This window comes from Octopus bimaculoides, chromosome 20 (genome assembly GCF_046866305.1).
Source record: "Octopus bimaculoides isolate indiv1 chromosome 20, ASM4686630v1, whole genome shotgun sequence".
NCBI classification, from domain to species: domain Eukaryota; kingdom Metazoa; phylum Mollusca; class Cephalopoda; order Octopoda; family Octopodidae; genus Octopus; species Octopus bimaculoides.
The window spans coordinates 30,813,788-30,835,347 of NC_142947.1; the positions used below are offsets into that span (position 1 = coordinate 30,813,788).

Below are 21,560 nucleotides of genomic sequence, written 5' to 3' on the forward strand. Positions count from 1 at the left end.
GGGATAACTCCCTTGGCAAACAGGACACAGTCGTGTGTCGATAAGCCAGCTGGAGGAGATGTCCTCCTGGGGCTAAAAGCAACAGTAACATCCACCCCTAGGGGTCAGCCACACTTAAGTGGCAATATACTACACTTTATCGTGCAGTTACTGTTAATACTTCATTTAGAGAATTAACATTGCTTGTTTTCACCTTTTCAATATCAGTGAAGAATGTCACTGGAAAAGAAGATATAAGATTTTGCCAGGTTTTTCTCTCTCACCAAGGTCATCAGCTGTCGAACGCCGATGAAGGGAAATAACCCTGAAATCCGGATACGTTCGTGCTGCTGGTCGTGGTGAGAGGGATAACTCCCTTGGCAAACAGGACACAGTCGTGTGTCGATAAGCCAGCTGGAGGAGATGTCCTCCTGGGGCTAAAAGCAACAGTAACATCCACCCCTAGGGGTCAGCCACACTTAAGTGGCAATATACTACACTTTATCGTGCAGTTACTGTTAATACTTCATTTAGAGAATTAACATTGCTTGTTTTCACCTTTTCAATATCAGTGAAGAATGTCACTGGAAAAGAAGATATAAGATTTTGCCAGGTTTTTCTCTCTCACCAAGGTCATCAGCTGTCGAACGCCGATGAAGGGAAATAACCCTGAAATCCGGATACGTTCGTGCTGCTGGTCGTGGTGAGAGGGATAACTCCCTTGGCAAACAGGACACAGTCGTGTGTCGATAAGCCAGCTGGAGGAGATGTCCTCCTGGGGCTAAAAGCAACAGTAACATCCACCCCTAGGGGTCAGCCACACTTAAGTGGCAATATACTACACTTTATCGTGCAGTTACTGTTAATACTTCATTTAGAGAATTAACATTGCTTATATATATATATATATATATATATATAGATATAGATATAGATATATATATATATATATTAAAGGTGTGTGCAATTAGCTAGTACTGATGAGCAGAAGTTGTTATAGTAGTGGTAGCATAGATGGAGTGAAAAAACAAGTGTGTTTTCATCTCAGTTGGTGACTGATGTTCTTCATAGAACTTTTTTGTTTGCGATACAATTTTTTTTAGCTTAAAGAGTGAAAGAAAAGAGAGAAGAGACACAGACATGGAGAAAATCTCAAAAAAAAAAAGATTATTTAGATGTTAATCTTCATTGTAGTAATCATCATCATCATCACCATCACCACTATCATCAACATCTTCGTAATTGTCATTGATGTCAGTGTCATCATAGGCGGTGGCATTGTCGTCGTTGTAAATGCTGCTGCCACCATCGTCATTGTCATTGTCGTTGTCGTCATCGTCGTTGTCGTCGTCATCATCATCATAAATATATATTATACAAGATCATATTATACACACACATGCATGTCATAATCTTCATTGTTTTAACATCTATTTCTCATACTTGTATGGGTAAAATGGAATTCGTAGTGAACGATTTTTTTGTATAGCCAGAGCCTACAAACTGCTTTGAGACACAAGGCATGTTATAAAAACCTGCTTAGATCTATGTCTCCAATGCTAGAGACTATTAGTAGCTCATATCTTTATACTGTGTATGTTAAATGGCACAAGCATAGCTCCCCCCCACACAGACACTAATTCTATATAGTCATGTATTATATTTCTGGTTATGGCATACATGGTCTGATAATAAGAATCCAGACTGTTGCCATAGTAATGAAGCTAAAGCATGCAGAGTAAAGCCACTTGACACAGATTGACCTTGAACTCTGCTATGCATGTGCACTAACTTTTAACATTCTAGCTCACTTCCGCTGCTTACAGCAGTGAAGGAAGGTGTGTAGCATGTGATCGTTGCATTGACCATGATAAAGTTGAGCAGAGGATCTGCATCAAATTTTGCCAAAAGCATGGCATTACCTGCCCAGAGCGCTATGCAAAGTTTTCAAAAAATTTCATCATTCTCAACACAATCAGGGAGATCTTGTGCAACTGAAACCCAAGTGTCTTTCTGGTCAGCTGAAAGCAATTTTAGCACAAACTTGGCAGACACGTATCTCATACCCAAACCTTCAGTGATAATGTACTGAACTGAACCGTAACTAATCTGCACATCCTCTGATAATTCATGGATGGTGATTCAACGATTTCCCCTCACAGCTGCCTGCACATCTGCAGTGTTTTTCTCAGTTCTGCTGGTTGTGGGTCTCTCAGAACGTTTGTCAATATTGACATTTTTTTGGCCATCTTGGAAATATCCAAACAACTCATACACTTGTGTGCAGCTCATAAACTTCTCTCCAAACACGTTCTGCGTTTTTGTGTAGGCCTCTGAACATGTATTGCCATGACAACTTACTCTGTCATGGTCAATGCGATGACCACATGCTATAGACCTTCCTTCCAAGCACTGCTGTAAACAGCTGAAGTAAGCTATAACATTAAAACTTAGTGCACATACACAACAGAGTTCAAGGTCAATCTGTGTCAAGCAGCTTCATTACTATTGCAGCAGTCCGGATACTTATTGATCAGAGCTCATATAATCAGTAAGAAAGATACCATTGGTTTCTTGTCTATTATTGCACTTGGCAAAACAGACAACTCATCAGACATGCTGAAGAGTCAAAGTAGAGGTGTTGGGATGCATACTCAGAAATATGTTGGAGCAGTGAGAACCCCTTTAAGGTCAGGCTAAATAACCATAGGTCCCCTTTTAGGATTCAAGAGTGGTGTAACATCACAACATTAGCTAGCTATATATGGCTAATAAAAGAAAGAATGCCAAACAGAATTAACTGAAAGATGTCTATAGGCATAGGAGTGGCTGTGTGGTAAGTAGCTTGCTTACGAACCACATGGTTCCGGGTTCAGTCTCACTGCATGGCACTTTGGGCAAGTGTCTTCTACTATAGCCTTGGGCTGACCAAAGCCTTGTGAGTGGACTTGGTAGATGGAAACTGAAAGAAGCCCGTCGTATATATGTATACATATGTATGTGTGTGTATATGCTTGTGTGTCTGTGTTTGTTCCCCCAACATCGCTTGACGACTGATGCTGGTGTGTTTACGTCCCTGTAAATTAGCGGTTAGGCAAAAGAGACCGATAGAATAAGTACTTGATTTACAAAGAATAAGTCCTGGGGTCGATTTGCTCGACTACAAAGGCAGTGCTCCAGCATGGCCACAGTCACATGACTGAAACAAGTAAAAGAGTAAAGAGTAAAGAGTAAACAATCTGAGCCAACCTCAATAGAAGGAGACGATACAAACTTTACTTAGACAAGTGGATAATAATCTTATTAGATTCCCAGAATTTAGGTGCCTTCTTGAACTCAAAAAGTGATATTTTTAGCTACTATCCTCATGGCAAAAAATTTGTTTTGAGACATAGTCTTCCCCTTTGTTCACTAGAGAATGGAAAAAATGTGTGCAAGTACAGCCGACCCTATTTTGCCATGGTTGTAATCGTACAAGGGGAGGCAACCCTTCTTTCCCTCTCGAGATATTTTTTTTACATTTTGATCTTGTACAAACTGATCAAGATTCTATATCTACTTCCAGTGTTAAAGAGTCCATGTGCTTCCAGCTCGCATTCATGATGAGTTGTCTGTACTGCCAAGTGCAATTGTAGATGGGAAACCAATGGTAACTTTCTGTCCAGTTGTATGCCATAACCAGGAATATACTACTCAGTTATATAAAGATATAACTGCTCCTAATTTCAATCACATCACTCTCTATGAAAAAGATACTATAGAAAATGTGATCCTGGGTTTTATCACACGTAAGAATAAGTTGGAATGATCATGGCTGGAATGTCCCTGATTACATGTTTGTTTGAGTAGCATTTACCTGAGTCTAAACAACAAGATTGTCACATCACCACACTGCTCCTCACCACAATACTCACCAGAATACCACAGAATAATGGACTCAGGCCAATGAGAAATTCTCTACGTTAGTGGTTCTCAGCTGGGGTCCATATGACCGCAGGAATATTGGGGGTACACAGTAGTCTCTCAAAGGTCCGTGGAAAAATTTTGACCTAGATTTATTTATTGTAAGAAACAACAATTCCCCAAATTTTTTCATAGTTTAACCTATTTCTGGTCACTGAAACATGTTCTGTCAGTGTGTACTATTACAAACCTACACAAGTGAACATGTGAAAAACTAAACAGGGATTTTGAAAGCAGTATCAATAAAAGTACTTTTTAACCTTTGAATGGCTATGGGGTCCACAAGAATAAAATAGTAATCAAAGGGGGTATAAAATGGTTGAGAACCACTACTCTACATGCTTGCTTGACTGGCTAGAAATAGCTGTCTAATACCTTCAAAATCATATGCTACCATCTTAAGAAAAGGAAGGTTACATTAGCTAGTCCTTGATACACAATGGTTGAAAATAATGGCAAGGTTGGAGATGTTTACCACTAGAATGTCTTTGATGAAAGGTCTGCTTGATCAGAACTGACTTGTTAGTTAAACAATAACAACAACAACCATACAATATATCACACAGTACAGTCATAACATCAGTCCTCTTATGTTAAATATACAACTATACCAACATTGTAAATCAGCTGCTGTTATCTTGTGATATTTCCTGTTAAGAGAAGAAATACAAAGAAAAATGAGGAAGGTGTGTATGGCATAGAGACAACACGGAAACATGTAGGCTATATATATATATATATATATATATATATATATATATATATATATATGTATATGTATATATATATATATATATATACATATATATATATTGGGTTGTAACCAAATATGAACCATTTTGTTGCACAATGAGTCTCCATCTCTCCTTTAACTTGAAAATACCCTCTTCCAAGAATTGAGGTGGTTTCATGGCAAATAAGTCGAAAGGTAAGCTACTATAAATCGGCACGAACTTTCCGGACAACCCAATATATATATATATATATATATATATACATACAGACAGAAATACAAAGCCTGATCAATAAGTATAAGGACAGTTGCTATAATAATGAAGCTTCAGTACAAACAGTGAAGCCACTTAGCACAGATTGACCTTGAAATCTGCTGTGCATGTCCACTAAATTTTAATGTTCTAGCTCACTCCTGCTGTTTACAGCAGTGCTTGGAAGTAAGGTGTGTAGCATGTGATAGTCGCATTGACCACGATAGAGTAAGTTGCCATGGCAATACCTGCTCAGAGGCCTTTGCAAAGTTGCAGAAAGTGTATGAGGAGGGGTGTATGAGCTGCATACAAATGTATGACTGGTTCAGACGTTTCTAAGAAGGCCGAAAAAATGTTGATATTGACGAACATTCTGGGAGATCCACAATCAGCAGAGCTGAGAAAAACATCACAGATGTGTGTGCAGCAGTTAGAGGAAATCACTGAATCACCATCCGTGAGTTATCAGAGGATGTGCAGATTAGTTATGGTTCAGTTCAGTCCATTATTAATGAAGATTTGGGCATGAGACACGTGTCTGGCAAGTTCGTGTCAAAACTGCTTTCAGCTGATCAAAAAAAAAAACACTTGAGTTTCAATTGTGCAAGATCGTAATTGTGTTGAGAACAATGAAAACTTTTTGAAAACTTTGCATAGCGCTCTGGGCAGGCATTGCCATGCTTTTGGCAAAATTTGATGCAGATTTTCTGCTCAACTTTGTCATGGTCAATGAGATGACCACATGCTACAGACCTTCCTTCCAAGCACTGCTGTAAGCATCAGATGTAAGCTAGAATGTTAAATCTTTGTGCACATGTACAGCAGAGTTCAAGGTCAATCTGTGCCATGCGGCTTCACTGTGCATGCTCTAGCTTCATTACTATGGCAACAGTCTGGATACTTATTGATCACACCACGTATATACACATAATCCTTACAGACTTTATAGCTATGGATATACAAATGTTGACATATATAACATATAGAATTATCCACATACACAGAGTTATATAGATTACTGTCACATGCAGTGATACAAACACATATTACACATGTACATGCCTGTATCTACACACACACACACACGCATGTGTGCACTCCCCCCCCCCCCACACGCACACCAGAGTAAGCACATAAATGCGAAACAAGGTGGAAAAAATAGAACTCAAATACCAGAGGTAGAGTAATATACTGCACTAAAAAGCAGCAAAAATATCACAAAAACTGTTATTCAGAGTTTCCCGTTCCTGTTTCTCAGAGAGGAACGTGAAACTCTGAGTAACAGTTTTTGCGATATTTTTACAGCTTTTTAATAAAGTATATATATATATAAATACATATATACTATGGGATTCTTTCAGTTTCTGTCTACCAAATCCACTCACAGGGTTTTGGGTGGCCCATGACTATAGTTGAAGACACTGCCCAAGGTGCCATACAATGAACTGAACCCAAAGCCATGTGGTTGGGAAGCCAGCTTCTTGCCACACAGGTACGCCTGTGCCTATGTTTTCCAACTCTGCTGAGTTATCCTTATTATTCGTTTCTTTCTGAATTCTTCAAATTGTAAAAGCAATTTCTGGACATCCTGTATATTAATTAAACTTGCAACATTTGAAGACTTCTTCCGAACACAAAATACCCGCCAATTAAACTCATTTTCATAATAATCAAAATACTCACTCTAACGTATCTGGTGATTCAGCATCTTCAACTGATAAAGTTTCATCATCTATCTCTACCTGGATGTCACTTATTTGATAACTTTCACTAGGAGTCTCTACCTCAACAAGTTCAGATGGAGGTGGTCCCGTTGGTGGGCTAACACAGGTAGATTCCGGGTCTAAGAAAGTAACTGATTGCTTCTCAGATATTTTTGAGGTGCTTACTGAAAGAGAAAGAGAGAGAGTGAGAAGAAAAGAAAGAAAAGGTGAGTAATGTACGTACAAATAAACATTTCTGTCATAGATGTATATGTGTTTATTTGTGCACATGTACACACTTTAATGTGTGTATGTGTGTGTGTATGTGTGTATGTATGTGTGTGTTTGTATGTGTATGTGTGTGTGTGTGTGTGTGAGAGAGAGAGAGAGAGAGAGAGAGAGATCATCAATGCATTTATGTGTAGGTGTCTGTCCCGGTATGTGTATATTGGTTTGGGGGTATTTGATTGGAGTTTAGCAGTGTGTCTTGTGCTTGTGTATATTATTGTGGCTATTCAGGTATGTGTGCATATATACATATATATATATATATACACAGGTTGAGGTATGTATTGTTGTATGTGCGTGTGTGTGTGTGTGTGTGTGTGTGTGTGCACGTGTATCATTGAGTTTGTACAAGAGAGAATGTGAGCATATGTATTTGTGTGTGAATTATGATGCATGTGAACAAGTGTTCCAATAATAACGTAAAAATATAAAACAACAAATATGACAGTATAAAAACTAAAAAAAGTATAAAACATACATCAGTTGGTTATGTGTTTAGGTCTTCAGTTATTGCGAGCATTGAATGTAGAGAGTTTATTAGTGACAGACATATGTAGAAACATGTTCTTTTTTGCTATGTATTGCAATTCAAGGACAGTAAAGGAATGGATATTTAAATGACCAAATCATTGAGCAGTAATGAAAGCAATCAGATTGAAAAATGAAGAAAAGGTGAGCTTAAATGTAATATTACACACACACACACACACACACACACACACACACACACACACACACACACACACACACACACACACACACAGTTGATCGGTAAGTTTTCATAAAGCAGAAAAAAACAGGCAATTGTCTATTAGGTAATGAAGTGAGTATATTATTTATACAGTATTATAAACTTGGTCTCAAAACATCTAATCCATGTTTCCGGACAGTTTCATGCCGAAAAACCATTCAAGTGTGTAAAAGTAAATTATCAGTCATCAGATATGACTGAAAGGAATAATTTGACGAGGTTTTATTTTGACTGGAGGTCTGAAAATATCACTCATGATTTACAAACCTTAAAAGGGTAACCCCCTTCAGTGATGAATGACCATGGGATTGCACCTAGACTGAGGCAGGATGCTCATGTAGGGGTAACACAACTTGTCCACTAAACAGCCAATGCAATACAGAAACTGTTGTTTACAAGGCAGAAGTAATAGCAACAGGACCCAATGAACAACCAAGCATGTGGAAATATGTGGGGGTAATGGAAGGCCACTTCAGAACCTACTTTAATAACCACAAGTCGTCATTCAACATCCCAGAGAGACGTAACACCACAACCCTAGCCAAGCACCATAGAGTACAGCATAAAGTGGATGATCATAGAAAGATGCAAGTAGTACTTCAATAGTAGCAGGAAGTGCATATTATGCCTGGCTGACAAGAGAATGATTTTAAAAGGTAACCAATGTCCGGATATTTACCCCAATAGCAGGAGTGAGGTGTTTAATCCTTCTCTGCATGAAAGAAAGTACATTCTATCATACCTGTGTGACCCACCATGACTGCAATCACAAGTCCCCTGCCTTGACCTTCCTCAAACGACCTTCCACCAATGCCCTTGGGCCTGGCAAAAAGTTTGACCAAGACACATACCAATGCACCCATGTACACATATGCACACCCCATAAGGTGGGCACCCCACATATAACTACCCCACCACTCCCAGCACATACCTCCTCATGCAAATTGTACCCCCAAATATACACAGACCCCACACACATGCATTATACATTACACACCATATGCTAATATAAAAAAATCCCTCAGCTTTATCCTTTACAGAAAGAAAACAGAACAATGAACACAATGCTATATATATCTACACCCCCAGAAAAATTTATTCATATGACACTGCTAAACATACCACACACCCCGTCCCTTCCAAGACACCATATTATTAATACAAATTTCCCCACTTCAAAATAACTCTTGTCAGCTTCACAATACACCTAACCAAGGGATATAACTCCTAGTCAAATCCCCTGGCTCATTTTTCTTTTCACCACTATTTTGCAGCAGACACCGACCGGTTGTACCAATCCACCTCTGGCAGTGAAGAGCAGTTGCCATATTCCCTTCCATGTTGGTTACCCCTGATGAGTGTAATTGTAATTAGATTGTTACCTTACACTCCATTGTATTTTTTGCGTGAAACTGATTGGTAAGACCAGCTGTGATGGACACTTAATATTATAAAATTCGGATAATATATGTCATGCTTGAGAAGAAGACCAATCAAGCTGAGCAAAGATCACAGTCATGGCAGATACCGGTGTCACACAAATTGGCACACCAGTATCACGCAAATGACACGTAAAAGCACTCATTACACTCTCAGAGTGGTTGGCGTTAGGAAGGGCATCCAGCCATAGAAAACCATGCCAAATCAGACTGGAGTCTGGTGCAGCCTTCCAGCATACCAGCCTGGTCAAACTGTCCAACCATGCCAGCATGGACAACGGACGTTAAATGATGATGATGATGATAATGATGAGGATTAGTGGAAATAACATTTTTACAGTAACTGGAAAATTCTTTAGCATGAAACTGTTCAGTAACATGAACCGTCTGTTATGAGGCTAAATTTACAACACTATATAAATAACATATATACACTCTAAAAGACAAAAGGCTGTTTTAGCTGTGTACACTGAGTTTATTACAGCCTAGTAATCTTTTTGCAATATCAGTGAATGTATTATTCATTATTTCTTATGTATGAAACACGAATTTCGTCTAGGCATTTGAATTGCAGATACCAGTCATTATCAAGGCTGAAGAAGGCTGTCATGCTTGTGAGTTACGGCAGGGACGATGTTCAACTTGCTCCAATATATTGGGTTTTTAACACATTTCTATAAAGAGATTTTCAGTCAGACACAAACCACATCATACCTTTCAATGGTGTATATATGTTAAATATGATACATTGATGGTAACTTAAACTTAATGCTGTCTCTCCAAGTACACACACACACACACACACACACACACACACACACACACACACACACACACACACACACACACTGAGTAACAGTCTGATTTATCTCTTCATGTTACTTAAAAGTTTCGTGAACGTAAAAGGACATTCATCTCCTCAATCATTCAAAAGCAAAGTGAAGAAAAATATGATTTCTTTATAATAGAGAGAATGTGAACCACATTACTCAGTTCAGGTCACATTGGTATAGTGATGACTGAGTGACAACTACTACTAGACGGAAGCATGCTACGTGTTAAAACAGGCGAAATCTTGATGTCAGTTTATCATCGTTGCTTGATATTTGACGCATCAGTGATACCCTCCATTTAAAAAAAATCTTGTAGGAAATATCATGAAAAAAAAAAAAGAAAAAAAAAGCGACTTCTTAGCGTCCGTGATGATTCTGGCGTGAAGGTTATTGATTTTGGAAAATTGCTTAGCAAAATCTAGGATCTTCAAAGAGGAGGGTTTTGACAGTGAAGGGTTAAAATCTATGATAAAGAACTGGGTGAATTTGAAGGCTGGTTAATTTCTGAAATCATGGAACCACTGAAATCACTCTGTAATAAAGTAGCCATCTTTTTCTTCTTCACTTTGCTTCCGAAGAAATGAGGAAATGAATATTTTTTTCCCCGTCCACAAAACTTTAATATGAGGAGCTACATCAATCTGTTATTCTATAAATACAACTCCACCTATATGTCGAGTGGTACTTCCGTTTATTTGTTAATTCACTCGTTCACACCCACACACTCACGCATGCACACACAAATGTACACGGACACAGACACAAACACGCGCACACATATACGAGGAATATTCCAGAAGTTTTGAGACTTTTTTTTTAGCAGTTGTTATAACTGTCGTAGATTATTGTAATTCTAGTATATCATTACTATACATCTAATAAGCTGACGAACCAATTTTTGTTATTCCAAATTGAAGGAGACGGATGTAACATACGTCTTACTAAACACTGTTTGCCACAACTGACCAGTTTCGAGAATGCAGTTGGGACTTGAAGATGCCGTGGAAGCTGGCTATGCAATAAAGTTTTGTTTTAAAACGCTACAGAAACGTATGAAATGCTCCAGACCAGGGGTTTTCAAACTTTTTGACTTGCGGACCCCTTTATATTTTAGGCTTTACCTTAGTGACCCCCTTATAAACGCTTATGAAATTTATACATAAATATTTGCTTAAAATAACATATATTTTCGCATTTATTTATTTAACAGTATTTAACAAATAGGTTTATTGTCAATTAAAAGATTTCGATTAAAAAACATATATAAAATCAAATTGCCCATAAAAAGTATTTGCTGTCTACGGACCTCCTGTCTTGTCCTTGCGGACCACAGTTTGAAAACCCCTGCTCCAGACTGCTTATGGATTAACGTGTATGAGCCGAACACCTGTTTTTGCCTGACACAAACAGCCAGGCAAAGCGTGTCCACTAGTATGCTCATAATGTCCTCCTTTTTCGACAGTAAGGGCATCATCTACATCTACTGGGTTCCCCCTGGCCAAGCAGTAACAGAGTACTTTGTTGAGGTTTTGAGGAAGTTCAGAAAGACATTTCGTTGTCCAAGGCAAGAGAACCTGCTCCAGCACAATTCAACAGCCCACAGTTCCATCCTGGTAGCCAACTACTTGACAGAGATGGGCATCAAAACTGTGAGCTTTGGCCGTTCCCCAAGCTGAAGAGGATGGAACCTATGACAAGGGTCCTGGAGACCTTCACTTTGGAAACCTTTCATGGGGCCTTCACGAAGCGGCTCAAGCACTACAAGTGCATTGAAGTCAGAGGTTCCGATTTCGAAGAGGATTAGATTTTTGTACTTCTTTGAAATTTATAAATGTATTTCCCGAAAAAGTCTCAAAACTTCTGGGATACGCCTTATATATATTTACCAGGTTGAGTGAAAAGTTTTTTCGGATTTTCATTGATGATTTTTGGCAGAACGTTTCAAAGAAAGTGACATCAGTCTTGAAGAGAAACTAAGGCCAAGGAGAACTGTTGTGGAAGATGAGTCCTTGCTTAAAATGGTTAAGTAAGTCAAGCACAAGAACTCGTACATTGTCGACAGAACTTGGTCCTTCGCAAAGCACCGTCAACTGACACCGCCATAAGCTCGGCCTTTTGAACAAACGCTGTCGAGAAGCTCCCATGAACTGACCAATGACCAAGCTCAATGACATGTGAATATTTGCAAACGACTGCTGTCAAATACTCGGGAACTCGTTTTTGGCATCGAATTGTAACTGAGGATGAAAAATGGAACTATTTTCGTAATCCTAATAAGAGAAATCAGTGGCTTCGTTCCAACCAGGCTTCAGAACCTGTTGTTAAAGAAGAACGGTTTGAACAGATCATATTGTGCATTTGGTGGAATTTCAAGGGGTCATTACACTTTGAGCTTATCCCAGATGGTCATCTTGTGAGTGCTAACTTTTATGCTCAACAACTGCAGCGAGTATATGGTGCTTTGAAAGCCGAATACCCGGCACCAGTCAATTGAAGACGCGCAGTCCTACAGCATAACGATGCCCCACCGCTAACTACTAATGTGACCAAATGCAAACTTGAGGAACTTGCGGGTCTGGAAGTACTGCTTCACTCTACATACAATCCAGTCCTTGCACCATTAGAATACCATATTTCCGAGCCATAGATGAGGTGCAAGAAGTTTTTGCCTTTAACGTAGCCAAATGCTATATTCGTGGAATTAAGCATTTGGCACAATGATGGCAATAAAATACGATGGGATATATTTTGATGAATAAACGCTTTTGACTGACACTGGTACTTATTCTATCAGTCTCTTTTGCCGAATCACTATGTTACGGGGGTATAAAAAACCCACACCGACTGTTGAGCGGTGGTAGTGGGCAAACACAAATACAAAGACATAGACACGTATACACACGCATATATGTGTATATATATATATATAAACACACACGCGCACACACACACATACACACACGCACACACACACACACACACACACACACACACACACACACACACACACACACACACACACACACACACACAAGTGAGTGAACAAACGAAAGAAGGGCACTCAACTAATTTATTGGGAGTTACAAGTATTTATCAAAACAGTTTGATTCAAATTCGTTGGTACTCTTGAGATTCAAGCGTGATGCTAGTCGTCAGCCATTTTGAATTTGAATGACAGAAGTTGATTGTTATTACCGTAAGGTGGGCTGCGGTTAGTTGAGGAAGGTCACGCGGTGTCGTGGTTTGATGTTGGTATATGGGTAACAGTTAGTTGGAAAATACCGCATGGTGAACAGGAAATTGACCACGTGGAGGACAGGAAATAGATCACGTGGCGATTAGAAATCAGTCAGGTTGTTGGGGGTGTCGCATGAATCAACAGACGTAAGAATGCACTCACACCACCCCAACCCTAACCTGCAACTTCTGAAACCCCACCATCTGCCCTCTAGAAGGATCTTGTCTCTCAAAGGGCCGTAGTATACAGAGCCACCCTTACAACATCCGATGGCGTTACCAAATATAAAAACAATAATATATAAATAAATATATAATAAATAGATACGGGTATGACAGCTAAAAACTTCAAGGGAAGATACTCCCAGCATATGCACTCGTGCAGATCCAGGGACAGAGAGAACTTCCCTTTCCTGTCTCGTTGACTGTCCGTTATCAGAGCTGCGTTCTTTTTGTTTGTTTGTGCGCATGTGTGTGCTTCAGTGTGCACGTGTATACACATATGATAAGTACGTGTATATGTATGTATATATGTATGTATGTATGTATGCATGTATGTATGCATATGCATGCATGTGTGTGTATGCATATATATGTATGCGTGTGTACTTTTGCATGTATGTATACTCTTTTACTCTTTTACTTGTTTCAGTCATTTGACTGCGGCCATGCTGGAGCACCGCCTTTAGTCGAGAAAATCGACCCCAGGACTTATTCTTTGTAAGCCTAGTACTTATTCTATCGGTTTCTTTTTGCCGAACCGCTAAGTTACGGGGACGTAAACACACCAGCATCGGTTGTCAAGCGATGGTGGGAGGACAAACACAGACACACAAACACACATACATATATATATATATATGTATATATATATATACATATATACGACGGGCTTTCAGTTTTTGAACTACCAAATCCACTCACAAGGCTTTGGTCGGCCCGAGGCTATGGTAGAAGACATTTGCCCAAGGTGCCACGCAGTGGGACTGAACCCGGAACCATGTGGTTGGTAAGCAAGCTACTTACCACACAGCCACTCCTGCGCCTATTGTATGTATGTATGTATGTATTCTACATATTCATGTGCCTGTGTGTTCATGTTTGTGTGTTTGTATGCGTGTGTGTTTGTATGTGTGTGTGTGTATGTGTGTGTGTACCTCTTCTTTGTGTGTGCATGTTTGAATGTGTTTAAGTGTATGGGTTTGTGTGACTATCTACGCGCGTCTGTTATGTATGGATGTGTGTCTCCATATGTGTCCTTGTATGTGTGTGCGTAAAGTTGTAAGTGTGAAGTGTGTGTGAAGTGTGTGTATGTATATGATCATGTGTTTCAGTCTTCATTTGTGTATGTATGTGTGTGCTTGTCTATCCCCAAAACAGTTTGACAAAAACAGCCCTCCATACTCTACCAACATGCCAAAGACCACAACATGGAGGCACACTGGGTCAACTTGGCATCCACATTTTATCCAAGCTCCCGAAGGGCCCAACACTCAGATAAATACAGGAGTACATCCTCATAAATGAAACACCCTTAGTACTAAATAGGAAATACCCGTAGAAGGTAGTGATACCCCAATACTCACAGTTTATATGTACACAGGTAGAGTTTGTTAGTGTATGTAAATATATGTATATGTAGGTAAATGGATATGTAAGTAAACAAATAAATAAATAGATAGCTACATAGGTAACATGGACAGACAATCACACACGCATACACACATACATACGCAAATGAAGACTGAAATACACGATCACATGATTTATTGCGTGTATGCGCGTGCGTGTGTGCATGTGTGTGTGGTTGTGTGTATGTGTGTGCGTGTATGGTGCGTGTGTGTATGGTGTGTGTGTCTGTGTGTATGGTGTGTCTGTCTGTGTGGACGTGGGGTTGTGCGGGCTTGGTATGTGTATGTGTGTGTATGCCTGTATGTGTGTGTGTGGTATACATGCATATATTCATACACAACACACAGAGGTACATACACACATATGTATACAGATTAAGTGAAAAGTGCAAGAATAATGGATAATAAAGTTAACTACCTTTCAACATGTTTTCTGTGTTGGGATCTGAAATCTCTACATTATGACGTCATCATGTGTAAAGCGCCTTGTACATGAAATTCAGTTGAACATTATGATGTCAATGCTGCATTTAACCAGAACACATTATTCTGTTCGAAAATAGTCTACTAATATGTTCTGTTTTTCTTTCTGTCTTTTCTTTGGGGCCTTTGGAAGTGTCTGATGCTATTCCAGTACCATTCAATTTTTTCCCCCTCTTTTACACTTTAGCCAAGTGTATTGTGGTGAATTGGCGAAGTCGTTTGAGCGTTAAGTATTTGGGGTATTTGTCACCACTTCGAGTTCAAATTCCATCGAGGCTAGCTTTGTCTTTTATCCTTTTGGGATCTATAAATAAACTACCAATCTGTTAGTGGGGTCATTTTTTAAAATCACTCCTGCCATCAAGACACCGAGGATGCTAGTACATAGATTCTTGACCCCGATAACATGCCCAAAATATGAGGATGGTAGGAAAAATTCGTAGGCTGACTATGAACTTTTCATAGTTATGGAAAAACAACAAAAAACAAAACACTTGGCTGGGAACCAGTATCGCAGTGATGATGTCATATCTTTTGTTGATGACTCTTTTGGCCAACAGGGCGAAAGCTTCTTCACCAATGGGATCCAAGCGCTACAACACCGGTGGAAGAAATGCGTGAACTACAAGAGAGTCTATGGTCACATTCCATAAGAGTGTCTTGGTCAGCCTATGAACTTTTCGGTTGACCCTCTGTACTGCAATTTTCGCTGTTTGACCATTCTCATCAGTTTTCAATTGACTCCCATCTCATTCATAACTGATCCCTCCATAGACTCTACTGGCGTACAGAAGTAGCGAAAGTGCAACATGTTCAGATAAAAATACTCTACACATGCGATAACAATCAAGCTCGTATTTAGACCCACCTTGGCCCCCTAGGCCAATAAGTTTTGAGAGCCACTACAATTTTGCTAATTCAGAACGTAAGATAATAAAGAGACATAAAAAAGTTTGAAGAGGTCCAGAAACTAAAAATCTACTTCGTTAGATGCTGAAGGACTCAGTTAAAATTAATTTTTTTTTATCAAAAAGAGTCCAGTAAATAAAAAATGATTCAATAATTTTAAGAATTCCTTTAGATTAAAACAAAATTAAGCACAAGAACATTACAAATCATTTATTCGATATATATTCTTTAATGTTTAACTCCAAGATTTGGCTCCATATTTTCATTCCTCAACTCTGTATAATCTCATAAAGTTTGGGAGGAATCCATTGACCCAATTTACTGACTTTTCCGATGGCACACAGGTGTCGATGAATGGTTGAATGACCAAATCCAAGCTTCTCTGCTAGTTCCTCAACAGTTATAATGGGATTTTCTGCTCCACCAGGGTTTGCAGGACGTCCTCGTCGAACTCTACAGATCTTCCAGGACGAGGCTCATCTTCTAGACTGTTGTTTCCGGCTTGGAATTTCTGGAACCACTGTTGACACTGACTTATGCTTATTGTCTGATTCATCCCCATATACTGCATTAATATTCCTCACACTTTCCATTGTGTTGTTGCCTTTATTGAACTCATAAAACAAAATATGCCGAATATGCTCCTTTGTTGCTTCCATTATAGCTTTGAAAAAATAACTGTTAAAATCGAACTGCACTCTTCAAAACTTGCACTAAGAATAAGGACAAGATAAAATTACTACCTGCTTTTATAGCAAGTTGATGCAGGTACTTTATCCCGTCCCCTCCGACGCATTATTTATGAGATGACCCAATATAACTGTTGTGCAAATATTTCTATTTTGCAAATTAAATGTTTTAGCAAAGAAACTCCGCTTCCGTTAATTCATAAATAAATGTTTTCCCTTCTTTGAAAGCAGGAGTGGTTATCTTGTACGATATCTAATATACATTTATTCGTTTGTTTGTTTTTTAAATTAAAATGCATGCCATAGGTCCCTGACTTATTTCTCTTGACGTGTTTTCATTTACATACATACATTGTTGGCACTCCGTCGCTTACAACGTCGAGGGTTCCAGTTGATCCGATCAACTGAACAGCCTGCTCGTGAAATTAACGTGCAAGTGGCTGAGCACTCCACAGACACGTGTACCCTTAACGTAGTTCTCAGGGATATTCAGCATGACACAGTGTGACAAGGCTGACCCTTTGAATTACAGGCACAACAGAAACAGGAAGTAAGAGTGAGAGAAAGTTGTGGTGAAAGAGTACAGCAGGGTTTGCCACCATCCCCTGCCAGAGCATCATGGAGCTTTTAGGTGTTTTCGCTCAATAAACACTCACAACGCCCGGTCTGGGAATCGAAACCGCGATCCTATGACCGCGAATCCGCTGCCCTAACCACTGGGCCATTGCGCCTCCACTACACACATACATACATATCAAAACCCGCAAAATCCTGACAATAAGTGGGAACTTCCACAGAAACAGTGATGCTGACAGTCTCTACCTCAGCAGAAATGAAGGTGGTACAGGCCTGAGATCAATGCAGACGGCGGCCTTCGAATGCCGTATGGTATCACTCAGGCAGCACCTGCTGAACAACATCAGCAAAAATGAATATATAAATGCAGTGCTGAAAAGTGAAGTGAGCAACATTGTACGAGTTGATAATGAGCTCCCCAAGAAGCACTCTCTTCCTGATGATCTCCTATACAGCCCCAAAACAGAGAATACCTGGATGGAAGGCACTCAGCATACAAAGAAAAAAAGACTATGCATGGATATGTTGCCCGAAAGCTTGAAGAAGACAATAGAGTTGACACGAAGCGCAGCCTCTCTTGGACACAAGACCACTACATCACATCACACTTTGAAGGCTATGCGTGTGCAATCCAGGAACAGGAGATTTCCACAAAGTACCTCGTGAACAAGAGAGACTATGACGCTCTTGTAATCCCAAGGTGCAACCGCATGTGTAGGCTATGTCATGTTTCTATGGAAGACATCAATCATGTGATTAGCAGCTGTCCCAAAATGTCGTCACGGTACTACCTCCCTACGCGACACGATGTTGTCGCTAAAACAATTTACAATGCCATCCACGAAAAAGACTGTCTTGAATTAAACATAGAAAGTCCATCTGTTATGGAATACATTCATAAACACCAATATTCCCATCAGAATTTCTGTCAAATGTAAATATAACAGGCCGGATACTGTTGTTTGGGACAGAGGGACAAAGGTATATACCGTCATAGAGGTCAGCTGCCCTGCAGATATAAATATCTCTTTGAAGATCAAAGAAAAAGAGGATATGTATGGACAATTGCTTCGAAACCTCTATCATAAATGCAGGCCAACACTAAATTTTCAATTTTTTTGTCTTGTTATTTTTCAACGCTATATTCATATGAAATATATTGATATACAGCAATATAACATATTTTCTAATCGCTTCCCGCTTCAACTGCATTTACATACAGAAGTGTCATGCTCGATTAAAGGGGGAGAAGTAATGCAGTACAAAATTATAGTATTAAGGAGTTATTTCCCTTGAATGATTTATAATTTTTATACCTTATCTTTTCCTTCGATGATATTAAATATTTTAGATTTTTTAAATAAATATTGTAAAAGGAATGCGAGACAGTGCTTGTTGTCTGTATAGATCAGTGCTCCGCAACCTTTTTTCCCTTGCGGTACACACATATTCTTTTCAAACTTCGGCGGTACATTTCAACTAAAATTATAACTAAAAGCATAGGGGGAAAATTATATTCAGGTTACACCGTGACACACCTAGCATCGTCTCGCGGCACACCAGTGTGCCGCGGCATATCGGTTGCGGAGCACTGGTATAGACTCCCATACGGAGTCTATATAGACTATAGACGGGAAAATTGGTTGGAAATGGTTAAATACCGTTAATCTACTAATTTTGCTGATGTTGTTTAGTCCTAGTTCAACTGTGACTGAGGAGATCTATGAACAAAGGTACGCCATCCCTGGCCATCCTTCCTTTTTACTGGTATTTAGCGCTAACTTTTGCAATACGTTCTCTTTCTTTAAGACGATTCGTGTGCCATTTCTAGCAAGTCGTGAGACCACATATAGGCCCCCACGTTGGCACGCCCGTTGTTTCCGTGGACTCGAATGTGAACAGTCTACGGTCCATTCGATACTTTCACTTATTTAATAGGTTAGTCAGAGAATGATGATGATGATGATGATGATGACGACGATGATGTGGGGAAGGAGGTTATATGATGACCCGTAGAGTTATTGGACTGATCATCACCACCTCCGACATCGCCCCCTCCCGTCGCTACCACCTCTGCCGTCGTCGCCGTCGCCTACTCCCCCCCCATCACCACCACCACCATCATCATCATCATCACTGAAGGCGGCGAGCTGGCTGAATCGTTAACCGAACAAAATGTTTAGCAGTTTTTCGTTCGCCATTACATTTTGAGTTAAAATTCTGCCAAGGTCGACTTTGCCTTTCGTCCTGTCGAAATCGATAAAATAAGTACCAGTTGAGCACTGGGGTCGTAACCGCTGACCTTTTGCGAAAATTTGAAAGCATTGTTATCATCATCATCATCGTCATTTTTATTTGGGCCGATGTCTAGCGCGTACATCGCGTCCGTCATCTACGACCGCCTGACCATTGTGCTTTGTCCTGGTACCCGTCTGATTGCACTGGAGCGTATACTGCTTCACTTTTTGTGGAAGGGTCGCGTTGCGATGGTCAAGCGGTCTGTCTGCTGTCAACACCCGCTGCGTGGTAGACTGGGCATGCTGTAGCTGATGATGTGCAAACATGCACTAAGGCTACGACATCTCCAGCACTTCCTTAACGGCGAACAGATGTGGTCGCCGTGCGCCGGACACGGGTTTTCCCTTCCCTTGCTGGTCTCCTTCACGGAGCTGCAGTCCTGGGTCAAACAGAGACCTTGAGAAGGCATTTGAAAAGTGTAATATCTTTAAGCGCTCACAGCCCTCAACCAGTCGGACACTGTGATAAGTGGAAAGTCCACTTAAGCGTTCTCTGGAAGATTAGTGGCGGGAAAGTGCGACGACGTTCTTGAGAAAGACTTTGGACGTGGAAGACGATCAGCTAGCCACTCTCTTCCGGACAGCTTTTGGTCTGGGACCGATAGATAACACCCAGGAATCCCCGGCCTGATAGTGCGTGCTACCGGGAAGCTTTGTTTGTTCGGGATAAACTTTATAGGCACGGAAGTACCGTCAGCTGAGCATGTGCGACATGCGCGCAGGGCAACGAAACCGTCCTGCATGCACTCACCCAGTGCCCGGGCATTGTTGACCTGTGGATTTATGTCGATCACCTGCTGTCGATCATCTGCTGAACCAATCGTGAACCAATCGTGAATCAATCCTGAAGTCGTCCCGCCGCCTTCTTTTAACTGTGGAAGCAGGAAGTTTTTATATGCCTGGTGGCCATGGCGAAAGAGGTTGTCTGGTGGACGAGAATGAAGTGACTGAAGACTAAAACTTTCCTCTTTGATCAATCTCTCATCAACTTCTTCACGTTTCGAGACAAATATAAGGATTCGTTCAAAGGTGTACGAGGGTGGCGAGCATGGTGTGAGTGAATGGGCCTGCTCTGAGCATACGCCTGTAATCGGAGATGAGGAACTGCAAAAAGGATCATGCCCCAGAAATCAGAGCTCTCGTGGTTTTATGGGGTTTTCCCACGAGCAGCTCTCTGTTGAGGATTACACATTGTTAAAATGTTTTTTTTACATTAAACCTGTTTATACGCCAAATCGTCAAAACATCAATACACAAACGCACGCACACACACACACACACATACACACGCATACACACACACATATAAACACAAACACGCGCGCGCACACACACAGACACATACACATAAACACAAACACGCACGCACACACACAGACACAGACACAGACAGACAGACATACACACATAAACACAAACACAGACACAAACACACAGACACACACACACACACACACACACACACACACACACACACACACACACACACACACACACACACACACACACACATTATCCAAAGTATACAGTATTATATATCCATTACTGCTGATCTTACCAATTGGTTTCACACTGGATATTAGCTAACTGGACTGTTAGCTAATTAGCTAATTCGAGATAAACTCTACAGGCACGGATGTGCTGTCGTATGGGCTTGTTCGAGATGCGTGCGACAAAACTGCTCTGCATGCACTCGTTCAATGTTCGGGCATTGCTGACTTTTGGAGTTATGTCCAACAGCTGCTATCGCGTGCGGGACGGATCCGTTGGTCAGCCGAGTCCACAGTGATGATTGC

The 21,560-nt window shown here is 40.3% G+C and overlaps 1 protein-coding gene across 6 annotated transcripts in view; it reads right to left on the reverse strand.

Moving 5' to 3' along the window:
• LOC106874277 (uncharacterized) overlaps positions 1 to 16,081 on the reverse strand; it is an 85,853-nt gene extending 69,772 nt beyond the window's left edge. For 2 of the 6 annotated variants that reach the window (XM_089338318.1, XM_089338317.1), the window contains exons 1-3: positions 15,229 to 16,071; positions 6,612 to 6,816; positions 4,558 to 4,592 (exon numbers count right to left, since the gene is read on the reverse strand). In XM_089338318.1, the coding sequence (XP_089194444.1) occupies positions 4,558 to 4,592; positions 6,612 to 6,816; positions 15,229 to 15,238 (250 nt within the window). In that variant the 5' untranslated portion in view covers positions 15,239 to 16,071. Of the gene's footprint in view, positions 1 to 4,557; positions 4,593 to 6,611; positions 6,817 to 15,228 lie in introns of all 6 variants that reach the window. The other 4 variants (XR_016237643.1, XM_089338321.1, XM_089338320.1 and 1 more) reach the window with 4 other exon arrangements.
• Positions 16,082 to 21,560: the final 5,479 nt, after the last annotated feature.